The sequence below is a fragment of the Felis catus genome, chromosome A3, assembly GCF_018350175.1.
Source record: "Felis catus isolate Fca126 chromosome A3, F.catus_Fca126_mat1.0, whole genome shotgun sequence".
NCBI classification, from domain to species: Eukaryota; Metazoa; Chordata; class Mammalia; order Carnivora; family Felidae; genus Felis; species Felis catus.
The window spans coordinates 4,919,119-4,936,818 of NC_058370.1; the positions used below are offsets into that span (position 1 = coordinate 4,919,119).

Below are 17,700 nucleotides of genomic sequence, written 5' to 3' on the forward strand. Positions count from 1 at the left end.
CAGGGGCTGGAGAGAAGAGAGGGATGAGTAGGTTGAAAAACAGGATTTTTAGGGCAACGAAATTACTCTTCATAATATTATTATGGTAGATACGTATCATTATACATTGTCCAAACCCGAAGTGTGAACCATAATACAAGCTATGGACTTTAGGAGATTATAATGTAGCCGTGTAGGTTCATAAATTGTGACAAATGTGCTACTCCCATGGGCGGTGTTGATAACGGGGGAGGCTATGCCTGTGGGAACAAAGGGTATATACAAAATCTCTGTACCTTCCTGTTACCTTTACCGGGAATCTAAAACTGCTCCAAAAAAAAAAAAAAAAAAAAGAAGAAAACAAAACAAAACAAAAAAAAAACCAAACAAACAAAAAAGGAAAGGTGAGGGTCTTAAAAAGTACCTGGAGAAAAAGAAGGCATGTTCTATTCGTCATTGCTGGAAAAACTAAAGAAACAAAACCTACAGGAGTTTGCATTCTAGAAGAGAAAATAAAGCAGTCAGAAAACGAAGCGCCCAAGAGTAACACATGAAATATGCAAATGATATACAATCTGTGCAATCCGAGGAGATGCAGAAAAAAGCTAGATGAGAAAAGCTCTAAGAATACTCTGGAAAGGTTGACAGAATCCTGACACTGACTGAACTTTTAAACGGGACCAAGAGGGTTTGTTAATTAAATACCCGGGCGCCCACTAAGGCACTAGTAGGTTCTACGGGAAACACAAGCCCCAGTTTCTGCCCTCAAGGGTAAACTTGAATGTCCCGTTCTCAAGGCTAGAGCTGGATGGAACGGCCAGTGATGTTCAGGTCAAGCCCCCGCATCCAACAGAAGAGGAAATCAAAGCCAGTGAGACTAGCGGAGGGTCTCCCAAGTGACAGCGCCAGAGGGAACAAAGCCCCCCTTGGTAATACAAAACACACACGCTGTGCCGCTGAGAGACCGGTGCAAATTATACGTCTTCAGAGTCCAGGCCTAGGTCCTCTCACTTCTACACCGGAGATGATGATGATACTGACTTCTCAGACAGGTGCCATTCCTTTCCTCCCCTTTTTTCTACTCTACCACAGCTGCTGAATGATGCCACCGAAGGAAAATAGTAGCAGCTAAGCGACAATCATGTGGGGGCCGCAGGCACTAGAAAATAAAGGGCCTCACGTAGGCCGACGGGTGGCGGAAGGGAAGATGCGGTGATAATACCAGGACACGATTTTTAACACTAACACATTAATGACACGGTCAGAAGTGATCGAGCTAGAACGTGAGTTCTTGGGGGAGAAGAGAATCGGAAGAAAGGCATGTTTAACGTCAGTCAGGCACTCCAAGGTTCCAGAACAACTCTGCGCTTCGTGCCAGCATGCGAGGAGGCCATTACGGGCCGAGGTTACGAGGAAGCACCTTTCCTTCCTTCTTCTCTCGTCTCTCTTTCAATTCTCCTTCTCGAGGCCCACTGTCCTACTTCCAGACCCCCTTTCATCTTCCTAACAACATAATAAATAAGAAAACCTAGGGCCTTCCTACTCGGCCACACGCCCACTGGTCGCGAAGGGAAGAGATACAGCCAACGTAAGGATAAAGGACACGGGCTTTGCGGGCAGATCTCGTTCAAATCCCAGCTCCACCCCTAATTCAGGTTCCTGAACCTGAACATCCTAACTGTTTCCACTTCCTAAGCTGTTGTAAGAACTACATGAATGAGCAGGTACAGAAAAATGCCTCGCACACAGTAAGAGCCCGGCAAGTCACAAATCTCAGACGCCCCCTTCCCTGTGAGATCGAAACCCCGAAGAGGAACCCGCACGGCTTCGTCTAAGCTCCCAGGTGGAGACGGCCCGTAAGTGCGCCGTCTCCAGGGTCTGCCCTGCCCTCTACCACCTACAGGCTGGGAACCTTGCGAGCCAGGACTCCTCAGTCCCCGACCCAATGCCTGGTCCACAGGAAGCTTTCGCTATGTGGTGGTGGAACCCACCCTCCATCAGCCACGTGTTCTGTTCCTTCCACCAGACAAGAAGGCACGGTCTGTCCATGAAGAAAACCTCAAAGGATGAGCCGTGGAAAAGGAAGACACCCAAAATGTTCACAACTGGACGACCGTCTGTTACGCACACAATCATCATATCCGTGCAGGTCTCCAAACCCTCTCCAGCTGGACGCGTATGCGTGTAGGTCATCACGCGGGGGAGCGAGGCTTCCCAAAGCACAGCTTGTACAGAATAAAACGACACTTTCTGTTACTATACCCCGTGAAGTGAAGTAGTCTCTGTCGGCAGTCGAGAAACCTCTGGTTATCTACTAACTTACCCTTTTCGCTTCCGGCTGAAGGCAGGGGCCTAGCAGGAGCATCGGGACTAAAGGGTTTATAGCCCCACCAGCAGAGCCAAAGGTGGCACCTGAAAGGTCATTTATGTTAGATATTCCTATCTTACCTTCCAGGATACCCACTTCGCAAAACTGCAAACCTGTGACTTCCCTATCACGCACACATTTCACACTACCGTCCAAAGACTCAATAACACAGCTGCAAATTACTCGAAAGCTAATGTTTTTTACACACACAGAATCGTTAAGTACCATCAAGATCTGATATAAAAAGTGAATATTCACAAGGTAAACCAAAGAATGCTACACAGTCATCGACATGAACTTTTTAAATAAAAAGTATGGTCCAGAATCCTTCGTAAAAAACTCCACGAAGAATAATTTTTAATTAATTAACGTTCTTAAGAAATTATCCTGACAGCTACTAACACTTCCTTAACGGTTACGAATCCTCTGCATTCCTCCCCCAGGAATGAATCCCTTTATGAGTTCATTCTAAAGAGCTGACTGGGACGTACCGAAAAGAAATGGGCTTTAGCTCCAGGCACACCAGGGTGAAATCCCTGCACCACCATCTACCACCGCAGCCTCCTTCAGGGGCCCGCTGTCTAACCACCGAGTAACTGACCTCACAGGACTGTGGCGCGGGGTAAACGAGATAGAAAACAGCGAGCGTCTATGGACAGTCCTTACACTCTGTGCACTATTTCCTGGAAATTAAACATCCATCTTCCAGAAATGTTCGTCCTTCCCCTACCTTTGCTCTTCCAAATGGACATCCGCATACAGCCACTGCTTTTAACTCCACGCCCAACCCAGAGGGGAAGCAGGGGGAGTCGCCCGCTCGGCCCCTTACGAGTAAATACGCCCTCTGCTCCTAGCTCGCTAGGTTCAGCTTCCCGTTCCGCCGTTCTCTGGCGCTCTCCAAGCCTTAGACAATCCAAGCAACTCAGAGTTGTCAAGGTTCCAAGCCGCATCACGAGCAATTTACATATAGGTAAATGGTCCCGGGGTCCATCCCACTGCCTTAGAGAACAATCCAAAAGGCACAGACAACAGTCTCTCTCTCTCCCCCAAATACGTATTTCCCTAACCACCCTTCCCAGATAGGCTGACGCTGCAGGAGCCTACTGAGCTGCCAACTGTATACAAACTCAAACATTATCGCAGGTTATCTGTAACAATGTGGACCCACAAGCACCACTGGCTGCCCACGCGGACGTGGACACACACCCATAAACCACAAAGTCTGACTGAAGACATGATCTGACGCCGATGAAAAGAAAAACTAACCTACTAGTCAAAGACTGATGATAACCCTCTGAAAGGATAAAGGAAAACTAAGGTGGTGTTGCTCCAGCTTTACAGTTCTGTCTAAAACGTTATTAAAAGAAAGCACTTCAGGAGTGCTTCCCATGGAACCATGCCATTTTCTCAATGATTTTTTTTCCCATGCAAGGCAAGAAAGGCTAAAGCACTTTAAGTTGTATCTAAACATCAACAGCTTCTGTTAACACATTTAACATTTTGAAAAACAGATATTCTAGAGATACTTTTCTGCCGCGCGGATTTAAAAAAAAAAAAAAAAAATCTTAAAATGTCTGTCAAGTCCGGTAACTTTGTTTCCATAAACAAAGCTTCTTTAAACGACTCTTGTTTTTGTAAAGCCAGCAGCCCAGGTCTGTCAGGAAGAAACTTCAAAGAAGGCACACAGCCACTGAGCAAGGGCCAAAGCAAGCGCAGATACGCTATGCTGATGACAGCCTGAAAGGGGCCTAAAAGGATAGAAAACGAGGAAGCGAGCCTAGGAAGCATAATGTAACTTTGTTTTGAACACAATCCCTGCTGCAAAATTACTGCGCGGAAGGCTTTTATTTTATTTTATTAAAGACACTCTACGGCAACCTTGTCTTGACTAATGGAACTCAGCACTCTTTCTTGTCACCTTGCTGAAAGCTGCGCTCATTTGTTCCAAATCATGGTCAGCCTTCAGATGGCAAATTTTTCAAATACAGATGGGGAGTGGATGAGGCGATCTTTGGAGATGATTCCTTTTGTAAAAATTCAAGTTTCAGATTTTAAAAATCGAGCCTCAGGGGAGTACCAACATCGTTTACATGGAGTTACATGGAGTATCCATGGAGTTATATGCAGTTTATCATGGTTTGCATGGAGTTACCAGGAGTAACCAACATAGTTTACTCCCTTGACTCTTCCCCTAATTTTCAACTATGCAGTGGTCATATCGCAGGGTCAAAGTTCTCAGTATTTTGTCCTCAGCATTAGAAAAAAAGATGCTATCCCACTGTAATAAATAACAGACAGTGACAATAATGTTTAAGATTTCATGTCTTTAATAAGCATCAGCTCGGACTAATTATTTTAATAAATCCACACACAGATGCAAAGCTACCAGGTAATTATGAAGAGAACTATGATGCAAGTTACAACCACACACATCTAGGGACTATCACCATTTTCCAGATACGAGGACATGGCCAAGTCTACCCGTTTTTTCCACTTAAGGAGTTAACCACGAAGATGGTAAGTAAGCGAATAAAAGAAAGTTAACTTCTGGCTCACATTTTTCCCCAGGAACATAAAGTCAGAAGTAAACGGTACAATCTAAGAAGACTGAAGTTTGATTAAAGCTTAGTAAGTTTAATGCCACTTGCTTTTGATGAGCAAGCTGGTTAATAATTAAATAAATGAAGATAATCTATTCAGGATGGATTGAAACCACGACCATAAAGAATCTTAAGCACACTGCTGACATTTTGTTGTGCTGTAAAACACAGCCTGTTCTACGTGATCGAGAAACGTTAAGGAAATCAGTGCTATACTAAAGCAAAAGAACTAATGTTGTACTTAGCATCTGAAAGATACTTACTGCATTGAACTGACTATATCTACAAGGTTTTATATTTTTTGGCTTCCTAAACAATATTAAATGACACATTAACTTAAGGGGATGGACTAGTGATTCCAAGCATGCTTTCTTCACACACAAGACAGGGTCGCGCACCTACCTTCCATCCACAGTGCCCAGGTTCCTATTTTCTCCCCAAGGTGGTGATTAACCACACCAGTCTACCGGCGCCACCCCTACTGACCAACGGCGAGACTTCTTGAAGGCCAGTGGTTTAGTCTCAGACTAAAGCAAAGATCCACAGCGGGTTTAAACCTTAACTAATCACCCATGAGGACGGTTAACAGACCACTCTCATGTGACTGTGTCATGGGCTAGGGTGTGAAGAAGGATTCAGAGTCCTGGACAATGACCAAAAAAACACAAGACGTACTATTTACCGCAGACAGAATCTGATAGAAGGGGACAGAGAACAGAAAGAAAATAAGAGACCAAAACGCCCTGAAAGTGACTTGTTCAGAAAGCTGCCTCTGAGCTGGGCAACAAGCGGGACCTCAGAGTTGGGAGCCGCAAAGGAAAGTAGTGAGGCCTTGAAAGAAATGACATCAACAGAAAGAGCCCCAAGGCAAAGCACACACTCCACAGGTTTCCAAAGACCCTAAACTCTTTCAGAAAGGTCCTCCAGTCCAAATGAGCCTCTACTATTTCAACACGGCAGATGTCACGGTGCCATGCTTCTTCCAGGAAGCCTGCAGTCCTTCTCCTTCTAATACTTACACCGGCAGCCCGGCACTTTCTGGGAGTCTGAACAACAAGTCACATAAGTCTATGTTCTTTTCCTCCGTAACATCCTCAACTTCGACATAATCACACAGATGTCCGAGATGTGGGGCTCCTGGATGGCTCGGTCGGTTAAGCGTCCAACTCTTGGTTTTAGCTCAGGTCATCATCTCACAGTTGAGTTCAAGCCCCACATCAGGCTCTGCACTGGCAACTTGGAGCCTGCTTGGGATTCTCCCTCTCTGCCCCTCCCCTACACACACACACACACACACACACACACACACACACACACACACCCTCTCTCTCTCTCTCTCTCTCAAAATAAACTCAAGGAAAAAAAAAAAAGAAAGAAAAGAAAGAAAAAGAAAGAAAAAAAATGTCCAAAATGAAAAAGATTCAAACATATATAATCCCATATCATCTAAGGCTGAATCTGAAAGATGGTTCCTGGGGGGGGGCTCAGTCGCTTAAAGCCTCCAACTTTGGCTCAGGTCATAATCTCACGGCTCGTGAGTTCCAGCCCCGCATCAGACTCTATGTTGACAGCTCAGAGCCTGGAGCCTGCTTTGGATTCTGTGTCTCCCTCTCTCTCTCTCTGCCCCTCCTCCGCTTGCGCGCTCTCTCTCTCAAAACTAAACATGAAAAATTTTAAAAAAGAAAAAAAAAGATGACTCTTGGGGCACCTGGGTGGCTCAGTTGGTTAGGTGTCAGACTCCCAATTTCGGCTCAGGTCACGATCTCATGGTTTGTGGCTTCGAGCCCCACACTGGGCTCTGTGCTGACAGTACGGAGCCTGCTTGGGATTCTCTCTCCCTCTCTCTGCTCCTCCCCACTCGTGCACATGTGTGCACATGTTCTCTCTCTCTCTCTCTCTCTCAAAGATAATTAAGTAAATAAATAGATATTTTTAAAAAAATAAATAAAAGATGATTCTTTTATTCCTTTAAAAGATAATTAACTTTTAGGGCACCTGGATGACTCAGTCAGTTAAGCGTCCAACTCTTGGTTTCCGCCTAGGTCATGATCTCACAGTTCATGGGTGTGAACCCCACATTGGGCTCTGTGCTGACAGCCTGGGATCCTCTCTCTCCCTCTCTCTCTGCCCCTCCCCTGCTCTCCCATGCCTGGTCTCTCTCCTTGTCACTCTCAAAATAAACTTTAAAAAAATAAAAATAAATAAAAGATAATTAACTGTTTTCCTTTGGATGATAATTTGTGTTATTTTAGGCACTTTAATTAATGCCTTATTAAGTGAGCTTGCAGGTTTGATTCTTCGAAGTAAACCACCTGAAGTCAGAGTCATCACCCTAAGTAACTTGGAAGACATCTGTTAAAAGTGGCAATTCTCATCCTGAAATGAACGAACTGTATACAGCAAGCCAGAGGACAGAGTCTCTATTCTAAATTGTCTTAGCCCTCAGCTGAAAGCAAATAAACCAATCTCACAAAGCAGTATCTACATATGCCTGCAGGTGCCTTTTCTGAAGTCATGAGCCAACAGCTTTTTCAACAATCTGACACCCTGACTTTTCTTGGACCACTCTCCTAGCACAAATATCCAGTGACTTTGGCCATCATGACTTTGGCCAACCTAGGGCCAGAAGGGTCATTGTTTCTCTAGCTACACCTCTCAGGTAAAGAAGTTGAAATGAGGAAACCAGTTGTCTGAATACAACCACCAAGCTCTGTAAAATACTGTGCATTTACAAGGCTGCGGAACAGCCATGACATCACTCCAAAGCAACAACAAAACTTTCTACGGGAGGCTAGGTAGATGTGAGTTCCACCCCATGGACTGAGTTCACCCCAGACTTCGTGCCGTGAAGTTGCCAGCCCAATATCAAACATCTCTAACTGAAAGAACCAGAACAAAAACTTCAATTTTCTCAAATCAGTGCCTCTTTCCATAACACAACATTGGAGGAGTGTTACGCACTGGGGCAGGTTGGGGGGGTGGGAATCAATCAAGGGACTACCTAAGGAGAAGCAACACAATTCGAATTTGGATCCTGGCTGGGTCTGCGCACAGGCCTCGAGCCTTACTCCTGTCTCCTAGCTAGCCTCACGCCCTACCTTGCCCTGCAACCCCAGAGAATGCTGCTTGCTGCTGTCACTCAGAACTACCAGTGGCACCCCAAAGGGGCTCACTCGGCCTTCCTGCCTCCAGACATGGCATTCCCTCTGCCTGACGTACTCCCCACCCACTTCTTCTTCTAGTTTGCTTCCAGCTGACCTTTAAACTCAGCTCAAATGACATCTTTTTCAGGAGCGGACCTCCCTGGTGCTCTCGGAGCTCTACGGTCACCTTAGATCGTGGCACTGTCCTGGTTGATTCTGTCATCTGCCCCCTTCCCTTCACTTAAGTCCTGGAGTGAGGGGTTGAGGGAGAAGGGGACTCATCTCCCCTGGTTTCTGACACGTGGAACAGGCACTCAGTAAACGCGTGTGAAAAAAATGAACGAAAGTGCCAATACTCAGGAGTAGCCAGGCCCTGCTTCTGGGGTGCAGGACCTCAGACAATTCAAGTGGAAACCATCGCCCTCCACATTCACTGTAGCTACTCGGGTTCCCTTCCCAGCCTGGCTGCCCTAGAACGAGGCTGTGAGAACATCACGCAAGCCGAAGCACTGTCACCGAATGACAATCCACGTTAGGTTCGTGGGGCTTTTTTGTTTTTGTTTGATGTTCATTTCAACCAGAAACTCTTTGGTTCTTTACACATTTAGAATCGTTTCCGATTGTTATTTTGGGAGGCCAAGTGACAGCCACAGTTCTGGAGTATTTCCCAGGGGTCAGACAGCATAATCGTGAAGGACTGTGAGCTCTGGGGGGCACCGGGGTGGCTCAGCTGGGTAAGGGTCCAACTCTTGATTTCCACTCAGGTCATCTCATGGTTTGTGGGTTCGAGCCCCACATCGGGCTCTGCGCTGGCAGTGTGAAGCCTGCTTGGAATGCTCTCGCTCGCTCTCTCTGCCCCTCCCCTGCGTGCTCTCCCTCTAAATCAATCAATCAATCAATCAATCAATGAATCAAGAAAAGAGTCTAAGCTCTGAAGTCTGAGTTCACATGTGTCACATGCCAACAGGGTAACTCTGGGTAAGTCAGAGTGACCCTAAACCACCTCCTGCCAACACACAGGAAGCAGGGTGCCTCTGGTCAGCATTCGCTCCACGAACACCGCCTGAGCTCCGACCGCGGGCCGAGTGCTGGCGCTCCAGCCGCGCCCTCGCCACCCCGCACAAGGTGTCCTCTCACCGTATCACCCGCTGGATCTCCTTCCCAGACCTCAGCACTACCTGAAAAGAGTTTTTGCTTGCGGCTTCGTCTCCCCTCGCGAGAAGGTAAGCACTATGACAGCTGGGGACCTGTCTGCGGTCCATTCCTGGTCTCTCCAGGGCTCAGCACGGAGCGAGCACACGGTTTACTCAACACATCTGAAAAGTAGGAACGGGCAAGCCCGACGCGGCCCCCTCTGCCCCACGACGCTTACACTTCAGTGGAGAAAACACACGGGCGGCGTGAAGCCTGGCGATCCAAAGGGCCCTGGTTGGCCACAGGCACACGTGGCGCACTAGGCTTCCTCCGGCTCGCCCCTGCCCCCCCACCCCCCGCCCCCCGCTGCACGGACGTGAGCCCCGGGCACGGGCACGAGGAAGGCAGAGGCAGGCAAGTTGGGCCACGTCCCATCAGAACCGCCCAGGGCCTTTTCATTCATTGGCGCAGCAGACGTCCCCCGGGCTCCCGGCAAGCGCCGGGCACGCAGCAGAGAAACGGCCAAGTCCTGTCCTCATGGAGTTTCCCTTCTAGCGTGGGAGCGCAGCACACAAGTGCGTAAAACTGCCCTTGGAGATGGTGTGAGCGCCGTGCAGACGCGGAGCAGGGGTGTGACGGGGCACGGCTGCAGGTGTCCGCCGCGGGGCGGGGGAAGGGGGGCGTCGGCGCGGGGCCTCTCGGGGGCGGCGACAGGTGGGCGAACCCCGGACAGGTCGGCCCCGCGGGAGGGGTGTGGGGGGGGGAAACAGCTGACCCTCGGCCGGAAGAGCCCCTGACCGGACGGCGTGCACCGGGAGGCCCCGGCTGCCCGACGGGCTCGGTGCGCGGGGCGGACGCGCCGTCGGGCGGGGCGGGGACCGCGGGCCGCGCGGGGACCCACGTCACCGCCGCGCCGCCGGGGCCTGCGGGCGGGGGCGCGGGGCGGCGGGGCCGGGCCCGCGGCCGAACATGGCGGGCCTCCGGCTTACCTCGGAATTTGAGCTCGTGCTGCGGCTCGAGGCTCAGGACCTGCTCCACCTTCGCCATGTTCCTCAGCGGCGGGGCACCTCTGGCGGGGAGACCCCTAAGAGGTCACCTGAGGCGGGAGGCGTTAATGCTGCGCCCCCTTTAAATTTGGAAAGGGGGGGCCGGCCGGGATGCGGGCGGGGGTCGTCTACGGGGTGCGCGCGGGGGGGGGGCGGCCTACGCGGTGCAGGCGCAGGGGCGGAGGGCGAGGGCGAGGCCGCGGTGCCCGGCGAGCGCACGGCACGCACGCACGCACGCAGCGACGCACGCACGCAGGCACGCAGCGGGCTGGCCGGTTCGGCCCTGCGCGCGCTCGGGCGGCGGGAAGCTGCGCGCGCGGAGCCCCTCCCGGGGTTGTGCGCAGGCGCGGCGTTGGCCGCGGGGCGGGGCCACCGGGAGCCAGGGGGCGGGGCCTCGTGCAGGTCTGGAGGCGGGGCCGGGCCGGGACACTCAGCCCTGAGAACAGTCATCCGGAGGTTGTTTATTCGGGACCCGTGGGAGCCAGCCATTGTGTGAAGTGCTTTACTCCATAAGAAGAAACTTCCACTTTTCCCTTGCTTATGTAGTGCCAGGCACTGGTAGAGACTTTGAATAATAACGAAAGTACTATTTATTCTTACTGTAAACATGTTTATAAGTGAATGGTGTGTTCTAGGCGCTGTGACATATGGCAGGCAATAAATATACAGTGAGCTACCACCATTGCTTGCTTCTTTTGTGCCACTCTGCTGAGCGCCTTCAATAACAGCAGCATCGAATGTGATGAAAACTACTCTCCATTAAATGTTTACCATGTTACAAGCACTGTGCTGCATCCTTTCTTAATAGACGCAACCAATATTTACAAATACAATGATGGGAGAAATTGACCTGGTCCCTACCCTCCAACTAGAGTCTGTTGGAAGGACAGCCTTTGGAAAGATAACCACGCAAATAAACTATGCTATTAAAGATTGCTGGGAACCCGGATCTGCTCAGCCTCCAAAGTGGACACTACATTATGCCCATATAAATATTATGTCCTTATGTAATGTTCACTACATAAAATATGTGTTCTTACTAGTCTCCTATTTATATACACATGTAGAGGAAACAAACAGCAAATAGTTAAAGTTGGCTTTACTGTGGTATTCTTTGTAGTATTCCTTCCATTTTTCTATGCACTTGAAATTTTTTGTAAAAAAAAGTTTTTAAAAAGATAATCTTTGTCTTTTAACTAGAGCATTTGGTCCATTTACACTTATTATATTTACTAATATATATCGGGATTCATTTCTACTGTCTTATTTTGTGCTTTCTATTTCTAAAATGTCTTTCTAAAAACATGCCTGTTTTTTTCTTTTTCCTCTCCCTTCTTCTTTAGGGCTGTTTTTTTTTTTTCCTCTTTCTCTTTTTCTTCCTCTTACACACTATTTCTGCTGTTTTCTTGATTACCCTAGAAATTGTGACATGGGTATTTATGAAAGTCCAATTTTTAAAATGCCTTTACCATGCTGCCTTGAAATCTGAGGACTTTGGGACACATTAACACTAACCACCCATCCCCCAAATTATACGCCTTCATTATGGTGTATTTCAGGTTTACTTTTTCCTTTTCATGCCATGAGTCATTACTAAATTGATTTAGGGGCGTCTGGGTGGCTCCATCGGTTAAGCATCCAACTCTTGGTTTCGGCTCAGGTCATGATCTCACACTTCCTGAGTTTGAGCCTTGCATCAGGCTCCATGGTCTCAGCACAGAGCCCGCATGGGATTCTCTCTCTCTCCCTCTCTCTCTGGCCCTCCCCTGCTTGTATTCTCTCTCTCTCTCTTTCAAAATAATCTGCTCATCTTTTCTTCTTGCATCTCGGAACTTAACAACTAGGATCACTTTCACTTCCTTGTGACTGAAGTACATTCTTTAAATTCTGTTTCACCGAGAGTTTGTTGAGGCAAACTGTCTCCGTTTTTGTTAATCTGAAAATGACTTTACTTTGCCCTTGTTCTTGAAACATACTTTGGCAGGCTTATGAGCGACAGGTCTCTCTCAACACCCCGGAAGGTATCATTCACGGGTTTCTGGCTACCACTGTTACTGTTGAGATCCCCGATGACAACCCCATCGTCCCCTCAAAGGTGATCTGTTTTTCCACCTATTCTGGGGTTCTGCTGTTTTACCATGATATAGCTTTTTATTTATTGTCTTAGCCCATTCAGACTGCTATAACAAAATGGCATGGACTGGATGCCTTAAATAACATTGACTTCTCACAGTTCTGGAGACTGGGAAGTCCAAGATCAAAGCGCAGCCACTCCCTGTCTGGTGAGAGCCCACTTCCTGGTTCACAGCCCAACATTTCTCCTGCTCTCTGGGGCTCCTTCTAGAAAAAAATGCTAATCCTATTGACCAGGGCTTCACCCTCACGACTTCAGCTCCTCCCACAGGCCCCACCCCCTAACACCATCACCTGGGGGATTAGGTTTCAACTTATGAACCGGAGGAGGATATGGATGTTCAGTCCGTATAGCATCTGTCCTGCTTGAATTCGCAGGGTTTTCTGAATTTGCTGTTTGGTATCTTTCATCTGATTCTAGAAAATTCTCAGACAACATTAGAAATTCATTTCATTGTTGTAAGATACACATAACATAGAATTTACTAGCTTGACTGTTTTAAGCGTGCCATTCGGTGATATGGAATACGTTCACATTGTTGTGAGGCCACACCACCATCCATCTCCAGAATTCTTCCTCTTGCAAAACTGGAATTGCACACCCACTAAACAGTACCCCCCCACACACTCACTTTCCTAGCCTCGTGATCCTCAGTGTCTCCTGGCTTTTACATGTTCCGTTACCTGATTAACCATTCCCTGACACTAAATCACCTTTGTCAAGATAACCGTTGGAATTTCTGCTTTCCTGGCTGGACCTTCACTGACACTACGTGCTACCAAGAGTGGTCCCCAGGACACGGAGCCTCAAAGAAGGTATTCTGGGTCTGATGTGGTCACGTCATCCTGCCAGACGGCAGGGCCAGTGGGATGTGGGAGACAAGCAGGGCCCGGCCGGAGTGAGCTCATATCAGCTTGTAAGAGCCAACAGTGCACGTCACTTCTCAACTCCGTTCAGTGACATCCCATAAATTGCTTAAAATCAGTCATGGTGGGAGTGTTTGCACCGCAGAAATCCGGAAGAACTACACATCAGAGTTGTTGTTGTTGTTGTTGTTTCTCCAGAGAGCTAGGTTAGCATGCAGCGCATGTTACAAGGAATCCACAAGTAACATACATGGGGCATCCTTGCTGATATCCTTGCTAATTACGTTATCAGCTGCATTTGATTGCGACACGGCGCCCAAAGAAGGGCCTTGGAGAGAGCCGAGTGGCGGCTGGACTGCGGGGTGGGGCCAGCTACACCCAGGTCCGCTGGAGCTATTCCAGAAAGGACGTGATAAGCTCTTTCAACTCCTAGCTTCAGTCACAGTCAGAAAACCAGGGAGATTCTGCGGAGCCCTACAATAATCATCTATTTCTTTTTTTTCTTTTTTTTTTTTAACGTTTATTTATTTTTGGGACAGAGCGAGACAGAGCATGAACGGGGGAGGGGCAGAGAGAGAGGGAGACACAGAATCGGAAGCAGGCTCCAGGCTCTGAGCCATCAGCCCAGAGCCCGACACGGGGCTCGAAGTCACGGACCGTGAGATCGTGACCCGAGCTGAAGTCGGACGCTCAACCGACTGAGCCACCCAGGCACCCCTATTTCTTTCTAGTAGCAACGGGTGTTTTACCTTGTTGAAAATCATACCCGGGGCGCCTGGGTGGCGCAGTCGGTTAAGCGTCCGACTTCAGCCAGGTCACGATCTCGCGGTCCGTGAGTTGGAGCCCCGCGTCGGGCTCTGGGCTGACGGCTCAGAGCCTGGAGCCTGTTTCCGATTCTGTGTCTCCCTCTCTCTCTGCCCCTCCCCCGTTCATGCTCTGTCTCTCTCTGTCCCAAAAATAAACGTTGGAAAAAAAAATTAAAAAAAAAGAAAATCATACCCAAAAGTTAATTAGGCAGGTTGCAGAATTACAACCGAAATGGAATTCACAGATTTGCCAAAATCTCAAGCAGTACCTTTGGATGTCTACTTTGGCTGAGAAATGACCAGAGAGCGCAAATATACACTGAGCGGCAACCGGGGCCGGGGACACGCACGGCGGAGCTGGATACGATGAGAAGCAGGTGTGGAAAGCAGGGATGTGGACGGTTCTCGGGATGGGAACAGTGAGAAGATACTGGCGTCCCATGCGAGTGCCCACCCGAGGGCATCCGCCGAAGCGGTGACTCTCCAGTCATCAAGTGGACAAGGTGACACATTTTGCAGATGACAGTCTCTTTTCCCAGCTGTGCCATTGGGTTTATTTACAAAGTGGTCATGGCGCAGATGAGGGAGCTGTGTGTGGACCCAAGAACATGAACGTCCCTCATCAAGCTGACCTGGCCACCGCCACCGCTGAGTGCCTGCAGTGACCACCGTGAAGACTAACCCTAAAACCAATATGGCACCCTTCCCTGAGTAGGGGTGCAGGCTAAACCCGACGTTAGAAACCTGCCAAGTGACCACTTAGATATGTAAAAAAACAAAGCAGGACTTACAGACTCAAAAAGTAAATAAGTAAATAAACCCTGAAATGAAAAACTCCTGAAACGGGGACGCCTGGGTGGTTCAGTCGCTTGAGCGTCAGACTTCAGCTCAGGTCATGATCTCCCAGTGTATGAGTTCGAGGCCCGTGTCGGGATCTGTGCTGACAGCTCGGAGCCTGGAGCCTGCTTCTGATTCTGTGTCTCCGTCTCTCTCTCTCTCTCTCTGCCCCTCCCTCTGTTCATGCTCTCTCTCTCTCTCTCTCTCAAAAATAAATAAACGTTTAAAATTTTTTTAAAAACTCCTGAAACAGGTTTATCAGCAGCCTAAGAGAAAATTAGTGACTGCAAGGGAGGTCTGAAGAAATATCCATGATGTGGGACATAAAAATGAGAGATGAAGCTATGATAAGCTATGATAAGTAAAAAGATATGGAGAATGATATGTTTTACAGACCTCTCTTTCTCGGTCTCTCTCTTTAGCACAGCCCACAGTAATAAATGCATTTTATTTGTGACTCGCTACATAGATATATGTATAAGTATGTTAATCAATACAACCGAAACAGAAGCTCCATGAAATAATACAATACACTCTTATATTTGCTATTTATTTTCTTTCTCAGCGCTGGTAACAACCTACTAAATTGATTTTATAAGTCACTCTTGGGAAACAACCTACAGTTTGAATAACACTGGTTGAATAAACTACTAGCCCAACATCCAGAAGAGAACAGTGAGAGACTTGGGCCGAGGCAATATTTGAAGGAGATGTTTTCGCACCTGCTCCAATACGGATGAACCTGGAGGACATTACGCCAGGTGACATATGCCAGGCACAAGGGGACAAACACTGTGTGATTCCACTTAGAGGAGGTTTCTGGAGTGGTCCGAACCACAAAGACGGACAGTAGAGCCGTGGTTACTAGGAGTTGTTTTGGGGAGTCATTGTTTACTGGGTGTGCAGTTCCAGATTTACAGGAGGAAGAATTCTGGAGATGGATGGTGGTGTGGCCTCACAACAATGTGAACGTATTCCATATCCCCGAACGGCACACCTAAAATGGCCAAGCTGGTAAATTCTATGTTACGTGTCTCTTACAACAACGGAATGGGGCGCCTGAGGGGCTCAGTCGGTTGGGAGTCCGACTTCGGCGCAGGTTGTGATCTCGCGGTCCGTGAGTTCGAGCCCCGTGTGGGGCTCTGTGCTGACAGCTCAGAGCCTGGAGCCTGCTTCGGATTCTGTGTCTCCCTCTCTCTCTCTGCCCCTCCCCTGCTCATGCTCTGTCTCTATCTTTCAATAATGAATAAACGTTAAAAAAAATTAAAAAAAAAAAAAAAACAACAGAATGAATTTCTAATGTCTGAGAATTTTCTAGAATCAGATGAAAGATACCAAACAGCAAATTCAGAAAACCCTGTGATTTCAAGCAGGATAAATGCTATACAGACTGAACATCCGTGCCCCCAGTTCATAACTTGAAACCTAATCCCCCGGGTGATGGTGTTAGGGGGTGGGGCCGGTGGGAGGAGCTGAAGTCGTGAGGGTGAAGCCCTGGTCAATAGGATTGGCGTCCTTCTAAATTTTTTTTTAAGTGTATTATTTTATTTTGAGGGAGACAGAGACAGCATGAGCAGGGGAGAGGCAGAGAGAGAGAGACAGAGAGACAGAGAGAGAATCCCAAGCAGGCTCCACACTATCAGCACAGAGCCTGATGGGGGGGCTTGAACCCATGAAACTGAGGTCACGACCTGAGCCGAAACCAAGAGTGGGATAGTCAACCAACTGAGCCACCCAGGCACCCCAGGATTAGTGTCTTTCTAGAAGAAGCCCCAGAGGGCAGGAGAAATGTTGGGCCGTGAGCCAGGAAGTAGGCTCTCACCAGACAGGGAGTGTGGCAGGCTTTGATCTTGAACTCCCTGCCTAGGGTAGCTGGAGAGACACAGTCTTTAGACCCCAGGAAGAGGGGCTTCGTGCAGGTGGGAGGGGACTTCTGAGGAGGGGGTGTGGACTGGCCAGCACTGGGGGGCCTCTGAGAGGACGCCAGGTGGGCGAGGGGGGTCATTTATCCCACTTTACAGACGAGACCAAAGCTTAAGGAGTATGGCCAACAAGGGCCAGTGGCGACAAGATCTTCTGTTATGCTTTGGAGCCTTAGCCTTGGTTTTATCGATAGGTTTTATCCTTTGGAAACCCTCACCCATCCCAATGTTCTTGTACAGAGAAGTAATGTGACCTGTTATTTTTTTTATTGTATTGTTGTTTAAAAATTCCTTGTGTCCGGGGCACTTGGGTGGCTCAGTCGACTGGTTAAGCGACCGACGTCAGCTCGGGTCATGATCTCACGGTCTGTGGGTTCGAGCCCCGCATCGGGCCCTGTGCTGACAGTTCAGAGCCTGGAGCCTGCTTCGGATTCTGTGTCTCCCTCTCTCTCTGCCTCTCCCCCATTCACGCTCTGTCTCTCTATCAAAAAAATGAATAAACGTTAAAAAGATTTTTAAAAATTCCTCGTGTCTTTTCTATTTTGTTTGAGTTTGTATTTTTTTGTTTTTTAAAAATGTTTTTAAATAAAGTTTTTTGTGCAGTAATTTTATTTTTTAAAGTTGATTTATTTTGAGAGAGAGAGAGAGGGAGAGAGTGCACATATGTGGGAGGGAGAGGGGCAGAGAGAGACGGAGACAGAGAATCCCAAGCAGGCTCTACACTGTCCACGCAAAGCCCAACAGGAGGCTCAAACTCACGAACCGTGAGATCATGACCTGAGCCGAGATGGAGAGTCAGACGCTTACCCAGGCCTCCCCCAGCGTTATCATTTTCACATCGTTTTTACTGTTCATGGTAGCAATA

General features: G+C 48.4%; 1 protein-coding gene across 3 annotated transcripts in view; it reads right to left on the reverse strand.

The window, feature by feature from the left end:
* Positions 1–10,422, reverse strand: part of VAPB (VAMP associated protein B and C) — a 58,484-nt gene extending 48,062 nt beyond the window's left edge. The window contains exon 1 of one of the 3 annotated variants that reach the window (XM_023251070.2): positions 10,214–10,422. In XM_023251070.2, the coding sequence (XP_023106838.1) occupies positions 10,214–10,271 (58 nt within the window). In that variant the 5' untranslated portion in view covers positions 10,272–10,422. Of the gene's footprint in view, positions 1–3,077; positions 3,115–5,349; positions 5,372–10,213 lie in introns of those variants that run through there. The other 2 variants (XM_045053446.1, XM_045053445.1) reach the window with 2 other exon arrangements.
* Between the last annotated feature and the right edge of the window lie 7,278 nt (positions 10,423–17,700).